The sequence below is a fragment of the Narcine bancroftii genome, chromosome 2 (genome assembly GCF_036971445.1).
Source record: "Narcine bancroftii isolate sNarBan1 chromosome 2, sNarBan1.hap1, whole genome shotgun sequence".
Lineage (NCBI taxonomy): Eukaryota > Metazoa > Chordata > Chondrichthyes > Torpediniformes > Narcinidae > Narcine > Narcine bancroftii.
This window is the reverse complement of record NC_091470.1, coordinates 46713133-46726991: the sequence shown is the minus strand read 5'-3', so window position 1 is coordinate 46726991 and position 13859 is coordinate 46713133. Positions and strand designations below refer to the sequence as shown.

Here is a 13859-nt window from a genome sequence, read left to right as displayed (position 1 = left end):
TTTACATTAATGATCTGGATGAGGGGATTGGATGTAATATCTCCAAATTTTCAGATGACACTAAGATAGGAGGGGTTGTGTGCACGGAAGAGGGGGTCAGGAAGCTCCAGTGTGATTTGGATAAATTGAGGGACTAGGCAGATACATGGCAAATGCACTACAATGTGGATAAATCTGAGGTTATCCACTTTGGTAATACAAACCGGAGGCAGATTACTATTTGAATGGCAATAGATTAAGAGATGGGGAAGTGCAGAGAGACCTAGGGGTACTTGTACATCAGTCTCTGAAGGCGAGCATGCAGGTACAGCAGGTGGTTAAAAAGGCAAATGGTATGTTGGCTTTTATATCAAGAGGGTTTGAGTATAGGAACAAGGATACCTTACTGCAGCTGTACAGGGCCTTGGTGAGACCCCACCTGGAGTATTGTGTGCAGTTTTGGTCACCTTATCTAAGGAAGGATGTTCTTGCAATGGAGGGAGTGCAGAGGCGATTCACCAGGCTGAGACCTGGAATGGCAGGAATGACTTATGAGGAAAGATTGCGCAAATTGGGATTGTACTCGCTGGAGTTTAGAAGATTGAGAGGGGATCTCATAGAGACCTATAAAATTCTGGCAGGACTGGACAGAACGGATGCAGATGGGATGTTTCCAATGATGGGAAAATACAGAACCCGGGGCCATGGTTTGAGGATAATAGGCAAACCATTTAGGACCGAGATGAGGAGGAATTTCTTTACCCAGAGGGTGGTGAATCTGTGGAATTCATTGCCACAGAGGGCAGTAGAGGCAGGTTCATTAAATCTATTTAAGAGGGAATTAGATATATTTCTTCAGTTTAAGGGTATTAAAGGTTATGGAGAGAAGGCGGGGACGGGGTACTGAACTTTAAGATCAGCCATGATCTCGTTGAATGGCGGAGCAGGCTCGAAGGGTCGAATGACCTACTCCTGCTCCTATCTTCTATGTTTCTATAATTGGAAAATTTACATTTCTGACATCTTCGATCCCTGTAGGTACTGGATAATAGGGATTTTACTATAAAAAGAAAAGCTAAGTAATGTACCAGTATTAAGGAAGTACTACTTCCAGTCTAAATTACCCTCATTGTTTTTATAGAATAATGTTGACATAAACTCTCCAACAAATATAAAGGGAGATGAAATAGCTTTTCAATTGGAATAAAATCTAATTATTTTAGCTGAATGGAATACAGTGAAAATCCTGGATTATTTTTGCAAGTGATTATTTGGGATGAACATCACTGAATTTTCTTTTTGCTCAAATAAAATTTACTAAATAATTGGTTCAGTATGTCTCTGCGTACTAAATTGCCTTCCCTGAAAAGAATAATTTTTTGTGCATGAATATTTCAAGTGTTGTGGGGAAAGAATAGTGAGGTTGATAACGAGTAAAGAGGGATGTTGACTGCGCTAATGTGGTAACAGGGAACAGAAGGCAGGCCCAAGAATACAGCAATGACGACATCCAAGTTTCAGTAACACAATTAATTATGCTCTAGTATTCACCCTTTGCTGCAATAGGAAAATTAGATTTATGGTTAAGTAAGTTGCAATCATAACATGCACCTATTGTTGTAGTAGACTCTTTGTTAGATTTTTTAAGTATCCTATTCTATAATCAACCTTTATCTTGCAAGTAAATAGATCTTTGTCACTCCCATTCTGTAATCAAAACAGTAAAACTAAGTTAATCAAGTTTCTGTAATCATGTCCATTGAGAGTATAAACCTGTACCAAAGTCATGCTCAGGAGACCAGCTGGCCTCCTGATGCCATCAGTTTTATTAAATTGTCCATTAACTTCAAACATCAATTCTCTGTGTTATTTCTATTTGTTTCTACAAAAAAGTATTTAATGAATTTTATTTAGAAGCATATGATGTTTCAGCTTTTTCTTTAATCATGCATCTGATCTTTAATTTGTATCGTGTTTATAAAATTAATTTGAAGGTTGTGCCTTCTGCTTCCTGGTGTATGGTGACATAGATTTCTTTAATATGATTGGCTGCCCTGTCTGATGATTGCATCTCAGTTGCTTGTGCACAGTCATGACATTGGACTGATGAATGACCAAAAGAAGAGCTTTTGCCACAAGGATAGCTTGGTCTTTTGCTTTGAAGACTGAGGCAAGAGGTATTTCTTTACCATTAGCAGAAAGTATGGTATATACAGTGGAGGTCAATAATAACTCATTATTTTTTTCAATGATTTCAATTTGTCAAATGTTTTTTCTTTACTGAGTTGCAGAATTAACTAATTACTCTCTTCCTCCTGAAAATGATCATTTGGAGAATCTCCTTTATTTCTTTTAATTTTTCCATTTGGTGTATTAAGGATCATCCTGACCCACAAATGGTTGTAACATCAAACAGTGGATTAATACTCTGCTGAGAAATATTGATTTCATACCTTGGGAAAGTTTACGGACATAGCCCTTATTATTTATAATGTAGTCGATGCCCTTTGAAGAGTTCATCACAGCCCGTACACATTTCACGCAGGTGAGTTGTAGGACAGCATCAGTTATCTTTGCTACACCTCTGCCAGACAGTCTGTCCAGGGCCTCCAGCAGTAAATCAAGGCCACCGAGCTCCAGAAATTGTACCATCCAGTCATTACTGCTGTTTTCTAGTCGCTTCTTCAGGCCTGAGTAATTCACCACAGTCGGGATCTGCAGCCAAAGGATACAGAGCTCAGGCTCCGCATTTTCCAGGTTGGCCTCAGTATTGTCTGTGTCAGATGGAGTGACTTTTTCCTTCAAAAGAGTCCATTTCTTCAATTTATTTTCCTGCTTTGCCGCCATATTACTTGTATACTTGGATCACCTGCAGAAGACAAAAGTGAAAGTCTTGTTAAAATATGGATTGGAGTTGAGGTAGTCTCATCTGTTTGCAATATCGCTGGTGTGATTGCACCTCAGCACAAGTCTGTACCAAAGGCGAACGAACATTCCTGTTGCAATTTTGAACTTTTAGAATAATTCCACTTCTTCATGCTGTGGCATGCAAGTTGATACAAAGCTAACATCGATCAGCATAAGTAGGCCATTTAGACCAACAAATTTCTCCAGTAACAGCATGATCCATTGTCTAATTCTCTATACCTGCCATTCTCCCATTGAACACAGAATTAAGGCCCTTACCTTAGTTGTGTCAACCCTTTATAAATCTACTCCTCAACAATCTAATCCTTCCCTTCCTCACACCCATAACCTCTATTTTTCTTGTCTCCAGGTAGGGGGAAGGGGGAAGGGAACAGGACTGATAGGGAAGTAGATAGGAGAGAGAATATAGGGGTGGTTCCGATTGACGGTGAAAAAGCTAAAAGTGATAGGAGAATAAGAACGAATGCACCAAGAACCAAGGTGGAGGGAGAAAGGAGGTATGGCATCAAGGTATTGTGTATGAATGCAAGGAGTGTAAGGAATAAAATGGATGAGCTTGAGGCGCAAATGGCAATGGGAGGTTATGACATTGTCGGAATAATGGAGACATGGCTGCGGGAAGGGCAGGATTGGGAAATAAATGTTCCAGGGTACACGTCCTTTAGAAAGGACAGAAAGTTAAGAAGAGGAGGTGGGGTAGCTCTGTTGGTAAGAAATGAGATTCAGGCGTTTGAAAGGAAGGACATTGAAACAGGTGAGGTAGAGTCTGTTTGGATTGAATTAAGAAATTACAAGGGCAAGAGGAATATAATGGGGGTCATTTACAGGCCTCCGAAAAGTAGCTCAGATATCGGTGGTAGTAGTATAAATCAGGAATTAAGAGTGGCATGTCAAAGTGGTAGCAATACGGTAGTTATGGGGGACTTCAACATGAAGGTAGACTGGGATAATCAGACGGGGGCAGGAACACAAGAGAGCGAGTTTATAGAATGTCTACGAGATACTTTCTTGGAACAGCTAGTGGAGGAACCTACCAGGGGAAGTCGATTCTGGACTGGGTGCTGTGCAGCGGCGCAGACTTAATAAGTGACCTTGATGTAGGGGAGCCATTAGGGAATAGTGACCATGGTATGGTTACTTTTAAGCTGCAATTAGAAAGGGAAATGGAAAGGAAGTCGGAAGCATCTGTACTTCAGTTAAATAAATGGAATTTTGCAGCTATGAGGGAGGAGCTATCCAAAATAAAATGGGAAGATACACTAGCTGGGAGGACAACTGGGGAAAAATGGCAGGTTTTTATGGACATTTTTCACAGGATTCAGGACAAATTTATTCCAAAGTGGAGGAAAGGCTCTAGGAGATGCAAATGGCAACCCTGGCTAACTAAGGAAATCAAGTGCATTATCAAGTCCAAAGGGAGTAATTATAAGATAGCGAAGCGGAGTGGGAAATTAGAGGATTGGGAAACCTTCAAAGAACCTCAGAGGGTAACTAAGAAAGCCATAAGAGACGGGAAAATGAAGTACGAGACGAAATTAGCAGATAATATTGCGGAAGATAGCAAAAGCTTTTTTAAGTATGTGAAGAGGAAGAAATTGGTTCGGTCTAAAATTGGCCCTTTGAAAATGGGCAAGGGTGAAATTAATACCGGAAACAAGGAGATGGCAGAGGAATTTAACAAATACTTTGCAACTGTCTTCACCAAGGAGGATATAGGTTATAGTCAGTTAGGGGGTAGTGGTCATGTGGTACCAAGAGACTTGGGGAACTTTACTGGGGAGGTAGGGGATCTAATGGATATCCGGATCCAGAAGCAGGAGGTTATGAGTAAATTGTTGGGACTGAGGGCTGATAAATCCCCAGGGCCTGATGGGCTGCATCCTAGGGTGCTTAAAGAGGTGGCTATGGAAATTGTGGAGGCACTGGTCGACATTTTCCAAAGTTCCATAGATTCCGGGGAGGTCCCTGAGGATTGGAGAGTGGCTGATGTGGTGCCGCTTTTTAAGAAAGGAGGGAGGGAGAAAACGGGAAATTATAGACCGGTTAGCCTGACATCAGTGGTGGGGAAGATATTGGAGTCCATCATAAAAGGAGAAATAGCAGAACACTTAGTCAGTAATAATAGTATAAGGGCTAGTCAGCATGGATTCCTTAAGGGTAAGTCATGCTTGACTAACCTTCTGGAATTTTTTGAGGATGTGACAAAGAGGGTGGACTCGGGAGAGCCAGTGGATGTGGTGTCTTTGGACTTCCAGAAGGCCTTTGATAAAGTACCGCACGGGAGTCTAGTGGGCAAGATCAGGGAGCATGGTATTGGAGGTAAGGTGCTGACATGGATAGGAAATTGGTTAAGAGATAGGAAACAAAGGGTTGGAGTAAATGGGTCTTTTTCAGAATGGCAGGATGTGACGAGTGGAGTGCCTCAGGGATCGGTGTTGGGTCCTCAGTTGTTTGTAATTTATGTTAATGATTTGGATGAGGGGATTATAAATAACATGAGCAAATTTGCAGATGACACTAAACTGGGTGGTGGTGTGGGGTGTGAGGAGGATGTCAGGAAAATGCAGAGGGACTTGGACAGGCTGGAGGAATGGGCGGCTAAATGGAAGATGAATTTCAATGTGAACAAATGTGAGGTTATTCATTTTGGGGGAAGTAATAGGAAAGCTGAGTATTATTTAAATGGAAACAAGCTAGGGAGTAGGGAAGTGCAAATGGATCTGGGTGTACTTGTTCACCGGTCACTGAAGGCTAGCATGCAGGTTCAGAAAGCTGTGAAGAAGGCAAATGGAATGTTGGCTTTCATAAAGAGGGGATTGGAGTATAGGAACAGAGATGCCCTTCTGCAGTTATACAGGGCCCTGGTGAGACCCCACCTGGAGTATTGCGTCCAGTTCTGGTCTCCAAACTTGAGGAAGGACATACTAGCTATAGAGGGTGTGCAGCGCAGATTTACAAGGTTAGTTCCAGGGATGGCAGGGTTGTCATATGCAGCAAGGCTAGAAAAACTGGACTTGTATCCATTGGAGTTTAGAAGGATGAGGGGGGACATGACTGAGGTATACAAAATCATCAGGGGGATAGACAAGGTGAAGTCTGATTACTTGTTCCCAATGATGGGGGAGACGAGGACTAGAGGGCATAGTTTAAGAATACAGGGTAGGCCCTTTAGGAAGGAGATGAGAAAGCATTTTTTTTACCCAGAGAAGTGTGAATCTGTGGAATGCTCTGCCACAGAGGGTGGTAGAGGCGGATTCACTGACTATGTTCAAAAGAGAGTTAGATAAGACTCTTGTGGGTAACGGAGTTAAGGGTTATGGGGATAAGGCTGGAAAGGGGTACTGATGGTAATGATCAGCCATGATCTAAAATGGCGGTGCTGGCCCAACGGGCCAAATGGCCTACTCCAGCTCCTATTGTCTATTGTCTATTGATATTGACTTTGTTTGGTAACCATAATGATTGGCAGCTCCCACTCTATCTATTGTCCCCTGTGCATTACATTTTTTTAAAAAGATTCTGAAGTGAAACTTTTCTGCAGGAGTTACAGAAACTAATCCTGCTAAGTTATTTGGATAAACTGGATATCCAACCAGAAGGTGCTAAGTGGAGGCTTGCAAGCATCACAAGTCCTGTAGTATGCATTACTCAATAGAGACGTTTATTGAAATAAAAATTAAATGGGATATTTAAAGACCACAAATCCTTAAAATTGAAATAAGGAACATAGTATTCTGATAATATTCAGCATTCCAGCAACATCTACAGAATGTGAAAATGAATGATTATTTCAGCGAAGAGTCATCATTATTTACAAAGGTTTGAAATAATGACAGATCTAATTTGTATAAAGATTAAATTGGTAGATAAAGGAACAGTTAAACCATTTGGATGAAACCATGGATGACAAACAAGGAAACCTATTGACAAAGGAGAGAACATCAATGGGAAATATTTATAGGCAAGGTGAATAGACATGAGAAGCAATGTTACCTATCAAAGAGTCTTTTGAGTGTCCCTATTGGACCTGCCTCCTCCACCACCCATAGCAATGCATTTCAAGCACCCACCTCTCTCTGCATAATAAAATTGTACTTCTGACATCTCCCCTAAACCTGTCTCTACTCACCTTGAACAGATATCCTCTGCTATTTATAATTATTATTTGTAATATTATTGTCCTGGGAAAAAGATGCTTTATTTCCACCCTATGCGTCTCAAAATCCTGTATGTGTTCTTTAAGTCACCTCTCATCCAAAGAGAAAATGTCAAGCTTTCTCAACTTTACTTCATGTTCTCCAATTCAGGCAACATCCTGGTAAATCTCATCCTCACCGTCTCCAAAGCTTCTACATCCTTTCTGTTATGGGGGGGAGGTGCTCACTATAGATATCTGTACATCTGTAGGTATTTCCCCTTTTCATCCCTGTATTAGGTTGAATATGAATATAAGAGCAACCATTGGCTGCAATCAGTTTTCCAATTGAGGAAATGGTCATATCATTGAATTAACTTGTAGTTCCTTCATAGTGTAATTTCAGAGTTTCCTGCTCTTCAGACTTGGAACTAATTTCTGCTTGAGTACACCTCATATGTGCATGTTTGAGGGGTGTTACTGCCAAGTCTGGAAGTCACTGTCTGTCATGATATTTGAGAAATTCGTGGTTCAGCAGAAGAGTGGAGTGAGAGAGCAGAGTTCAGGGCCTGGAGGTGGAATTCAGCATGTCCATGCTCCCAATAGAGCAAAACCTATCTTTGTGTTTACAGGAACCAGCTGGGATCTTAAATCTATCTTGTGATTTTGTGAAAATGCAAATATTTATGACATGACATAATTCTAGCTGACCATGTATCTAATATTATTTCAAGTCATTTGTGTTGCATTGCAATTTTGAAACACTTCCTTATTCATTGTTGATGTTCTATTGGAATCAGAATTTATTGTCATGAACAAGTTATGAAATTTGTTGTTTATGTGGCAGCCTCATAGTGCAAACATATAAACCACCTTACAACAATAAATAAAGTAAGGCAGTGTCTTTGGTTCATCGATCATTCAGGAATCTGATGGCAGCGGAGAAGAAGCTGTCTTTGTACTGCTCAGTGCTCATCTTTAGGCTCCTGAACCTTTTCCTCTTAACATAGTGAAGAGGGCGTGGCCTGGGTGGTGGGGGTCTTTGAGGATAGAGGCTTCTTTCTTAAGATACTGCCTCTTGTAAATGTCCTCGATGGAGTGAAGGATGGTGCCTGTGATGTCGCAGGCCAAGTTAACAACCCTCTAAATCAATATTAGAATTTTAAAAAGCTTCTTCTATGGAGAGGAGTTCGGAGAGTCATGGCGAAGGAGGGTATAGAGGGGGGCCGTAACGAAGGAAGATCAGATGGAGAAAAATGGAAGTCAGCATATGTTGACCAGAAATAAATGCATGAATGGGATGGGGTGAGGTGAAAGATTTCTGGTTTGTATATTTTATATAATTACTATTAAACAGGCTCTATGATACACAGTCATGTAGATTTGGTGTGTACCAGCTAAGACTTGATGAATTGTCTATGCCAACAAAAAGGAAGTTGTATTTCTGAGTCTATCCTTCTGCCTTTTTCCTGGGCCATCCATTTCTTAACAGATGTGGCCTAAACTGCTGCTTGTTTCCAGTATTCTAACAGAGCTGTACAGGGATGATGTCTCTTATCACCTGGGGTATCTTGAATTGGGGACCTTAGCCTCAAAATAATGGGTTGGTGTTCCGGATAGAGGTGAGAAGAAATAACTTGAACCAGAAGGTCATGAATCTTTGGAATTGATGCCCCCTAGAGGTGGTGGAGGTGCAGATGTTTTATGATTGAGACAAAAACACTTTTGGATAGTATAGAAATCTAGGAATGTATGGGTTAACCATAATCTTATTAAATACTGGATACTGTTCTTCTTTTATATCTTATGAATATCTATATATGTATATATATCTATTCTTTTAAATGTATTTACAAACTGTTAATTTGCAGATATAAGAACTAGAGACAAATGGGTTAGATACTGAAGTACCTAACATGCAATGCTTCATAACCTTGTGTGTAATGTTGTTTAAAATAAAACAAACTAATTGGAATTGATCTTGCATTTATTGAAAATAGTGAAGATCTTTTGTTTAGTAAAAGATGAAAGCTTCCTAAGCTATCCTTCTTCTGTGATGGGGCCATGTTTGCATAGCCATATGACAAAGATAAAGGAGACCATGCCAGCTGTAGCGTGCAGCCTCACCCAATTTTTACTTGTAGATGGAAACGGACATATAGCTGTGATAAATTATGTTACTTGCGTAATATTGTCAATGTTATCTTCCTTGTATACAGTCTTCCAGTGTGCCAGTAGAAAGCAGGTAAAATTCCCCCGAGCTGGCAAGGAGAAAGCTCACAGCTCTCAGGTTCACTGGTCTCACCCACTCCTTAACCAACAGCCACAAATGTCAAACATATTTATGAAATCTTGCCCAGCCCATTTTAAATCTACTTTAATTCACTGGGTGCTCAAACATTAATAGCATTCAGGGATGAGATTAATAGATTTTTTTGACACTGTGTGAATCACAGGAAATGGTAGAGGATTGTAATCTTATTGAATAGTGGAGCAGCTCAAGAGGCCTGTATGGTCTATTCCTGGATGCTATTCCTCATGTTTTTTTTGTTCTTGAGTTTTTCGTTCCATCTGAGTAATGGAGCTTCATTACATAATTTAAATGACTCACTGGCTGTGTACCATTCCACTTCTGTCCGAACTGGAAGTGGCAGTGTTGGTAGTTTGGCGATCAGATTTTTTTTTTATCTTACCCAACCCCACCCAAACAATTTATGTGGTGATACACCACTAGCCTACTGCAGGGGGCGATCTCTGTACCTGTAGGAAGATCACCGGAGGACAGACCACACCTGGCCAGCTGTCAATCAGCCAATCTGAATAGAACTAACTCCACCTGGCTGGCTGTCAATCAACTGCCTGAGATATAATCCTGAGCTGGCCCCTTCCAAGCCAGTCACTCAGGAGTCCCCAGTACGGCTACCACTGTAGCAGAGACTTTTAACTGAATAAAGCCTGTTGTACAGTCTTTTTCAAGTTTTGTGCCTGCTTCCTGCTGCAGCTTTGCATCACAATTTGGCAGATAAAAATTCCCTTCAATGCAGCAGTTTAGTAAGGCAGATCAATTAAGAAACTAATTGTAGGTGACACATGCCATAATAAATGACCAAAAAATAACTTTTAGAAAGCAGTTCAAAGATGTGTCTCAAAAGATGAGAGTGGAGTTGTGGGGCAGAAATGGCAGTGAGAAAGAGTGTGAAATAAAATGCATGGATAGGTCCCTGAATGGGTCCAAAAGCAAATATGTGGTTACAGAACAAGAAGACATCGCTGGCATTTTGACAACTGGGGCGAAAGAGACGTGTGGAAGCAGGCAGCAGAGCGAGATGGTTGTGTGGCAAATATATGGAGGAGGGATAGTTGACAACACTCACAGCAATACAGGTAAAGATATAATTGAATAGACTTGAAACTTGTAAGAAAGTAATGGTTAATGCAGTCCAAAGGTTGGAGAGTTGAGCATTTGAAAGTGCAATCGTGGGTGACTTTGAGTAAGAAAATTTCCAGAGATGGATTCAGAGGGCCATTGTGTTGTGAGGAATATTAAATAATGAAGGGATGTATTCAGAAAATTGTTACTCACAATGAATGTAAGAAAGACATGAGCCTGGAAAGCTGTTAAAATGAATAGGAAAATTTATATGGAGGGCTGGATTGGAGAGGAATGGTGGGGGGGGGGGGGAGAAAGATGGGAGGCAGTTCATTCAGAAGAGGGAGAACCTGGTGAATGGAGATGGAGGTGAAATCGCCAAGACTGGGAAGACAAAACAAGGAAGATCTCTTGGTGAGAAACTAGTTATCAACCGGCAACAACCATTTCCTTGAATTAATCATGCCCTAATTATTCTGTCATGCATCTGAACAGTCTATGTAGTGATAAAATCCCAAATCTACTTAGTTAAAAACTATAAAATGAAAAAATATTTTCATTAAACTTGTACTCTACCAAACTTTTAAAGTAGTGGCTAGATTTGAATTAACAGAAGAAATAAAGCATTAATCTGGCAAGCATCGCCACACATTGCTCAGTTAATTGAATCCGCATGACTGCAAATTGTTATTGTTCCCTTATAGTTGAATGCTAATTCAGAACAAGAAAACTTACCCAGGAGTTGCACATATACTCTGGAAAGGAATTGGCTGTTGTCTTTTATATAAAAAAACAGCACATAGTGAACCACTGTGATGTAGTTGGAACCCTTGCATTGTGCCTCTGCAGCAGATTTCAGAGTTTGAATTACTAATCACAGCAGAACCATTGCCAAAACATCAATGACTAACTAATTCCTTTCTGTTGTAAGGCAGTTACAGCCAAATATCCATAAGTGATTCTATTATACAACAGACTACTGTTCTCTTTGAAAGCTGGTTAAATGATATGCTGTAGGTCACACGAAAATAAAAAGAAGTAGAAACCATCTTGCAGTGAATTTAAGTCATTGGTCATTGTGAGGGCAAATTTTTCACCTTTTACAACTGCCCTTTTATGTTAATTTATTGCCAATGTTTTCCTATAGTGGGAAGCTGTCAATTTAGTCCTTTACTTAAAAAGTTCAGACAAAGTGAATTGTGCACTTTTCCTGGTGATCACATAAAACATAGGTCAACATGATAGTTGGATGCCAAGTTTTGTGGGGAAAGAAATTGAATTTTGAAAAAGTCTTTGTGTGTGTTAATCTGTCTATGTGAGAGTGTGTGTGGGTGGCTGTATCTGCCTATTTGTGTGTGTGGGGGGGGGGGGGAGGGGGGAGGGGAGGGTGGGTGCCTGCCCAGCCTGTTTTATTTTCATATTTGGTTCTTAGTGCTATTTGAGTGTTATTGCTTTGGAGGTTTGAAAAAATATTTTTTTGAATAGTTCTGCTATTCGTAGTTAAACCTGAAATAAAAATGCCAAAGCCTTTTTGTATCAGCACATTACTGAGAGCACAAAAGGTTATTTTTCTCCAATTACAAGTGGATCTGCACTTGTAGGAAGTACAGACTGAGAACTGGGACCAGTGCTAAACTTCTGTCTCGTCTGTGATAACCATGAACATGACTACTGTTGAAGTGAAGAACTATTCCAAGATATTTCTCCAAAACTTCAGCATCTATGATGCTCATAAAGACAAACCTTTGGTCACTGCTGGAGTGAACAATCATTGTGAGGTTATGGTAAGACTGTTCTTAAGCTAGTATCACTGCAACTAGCCAAAAGTAGGTAGACAAGTCACAATGAATCTCTGACTGATCCTCATTGCCTATTTCGTTGATATCCATGTTATTTGTTGCTGCTTCTTAACAATACAAGGAACATACATAAATTGCTGACTAAAGAAGCAGACGTATAAACTTGAGTTGCTGCTTTAAACACATTGTGAAGACAATTGTAGCAATGTTCTAAGGTTCATCTATTTATGTATCAGGACAACAGCCTCTCCTTCAATATCAGAAAAATGAAGGAGTTGGTCATTAATTGGGAAATGGGATGGTGAACCCTGTCTGTGTCAGTGATACTGATAAGATGGTGGAGTGCTTCAAGTTCTTGGAATGAATATTACTTACTTCCTATCCTGGTCTAACCATGTTGAAGCGATATGCCAAGAAAAAGCACATTAATGACACATCTTCCTCTAGAGCCTAAGAAAAATAGGCATTTCGTCAATGTCACTTTTCAATTTTTATAGATTCATCTGAGACAGTAACCATATAACCACTTACAGCACAGAACAGGCCAGTTCGGCCCTACTAGTCCATGCCGTAGCAAATCCCCACCCTCCTGGTCCCACTGGCCAGCACCCGGTCCATACCCCTCTAGTCTCCTCCTATCCATGCAACGATCCAGTCTTTCCTTAAATGTAACCAATGATCCCGCCTCGACCACGTCTGCCGGAAGCTCATTCCACATCCCCACCACCCTCTGCGTAAAGAAATGTCCCCTCATGTTCCCCTTATAATTTTCCCCCTTCAATCTTAAACCATGTCCTCTAGTTTGAATCACCCCATTTCTTAAATGAAAAAGCCTATCCACATTTACTCTGTCTGTCCCTTTTAAAATCTTAAACACCTCTATCAAGTCCCCTCTCAATCTTCTACGCTCCAGAGAAAAAAGCCCCAGTCGGCACAACCTTACCCTGTAACTCAGACCCTGAAATCCTGTCAACATTCTTGTGAACCTTCTCTGCACTCTCTCTATTTTGTTTATACCTTTCCTATAATTTGGTGACCAAAACTGTACACAGTACTCTAAATTTGGCCTCACCAATGCCTTGTACAATTTCATCATAACCTCCCTACTCTTGAATTCAATACTCCGATTTATGAAGGCCAACATTCCAAATGCCTTCTTCACCACACCATCTACCTGAGTATCAGCCTTGAGGGTACTATTTACCATAACTCCTAAATCCCTTTGTTGCTCTGCACTCCTCAATTGTCTACCATTCAATGTATATGACCTATTTAAATTTGTCTTTCCAAAATGTAGCACCTCACATTTATCTGTATTAAATTCCATCAGCCATTTCTCAGCCCACACCTCCAGCCTTCCTAAATCACCTTTTAATCTACGGTAATCTACCTCACTGTCCACAACACCACCAATCTTTGTGTCATCCGCAAACTTGCTTATCCAATTCTCCACCCCTACATCCAGATCGTTAATATATATAACAAATAATAGTGGACCCAGGACCGAACCCTGGACAAACAATTTTCTACCACTACTCTCTGACACCTCCCATCCAACCACTGCTGAATCCATTTCACTACCTCTTTATTTATACCTAATTCCTCCACCTTTTTTCCTAACCTCCTGTAGGGAACTTTGTCAAAAGCT

At 40.5% G+C, this 13859-nt stretch overlaps 1 protein-coding gene across 1 annotated transcript in view; it reads right to left on the bottom strand.

Annotated features, from left to right (window-relative positions):
* inf2 (inverted formin 2) overlaps positions 1 to 13859 on the bottom strand; it is an 81035-nt gene that overhangs the window by 50038 nt on the left and 17138 nt on the right. Inside the window, exon 2 of the mRNA XM_069916554.1 lies at positions 2433 to 2848. Coding sequence (XP_069772655.1) covers positions 2433 to 2826 — 394 coding nt within the window. The 5' untranslated portion in view covers positions 2827 to 2848. The remainder of the gene's footprint in view (positions 1 to 2432; positions 2849 to 13859) is intronic.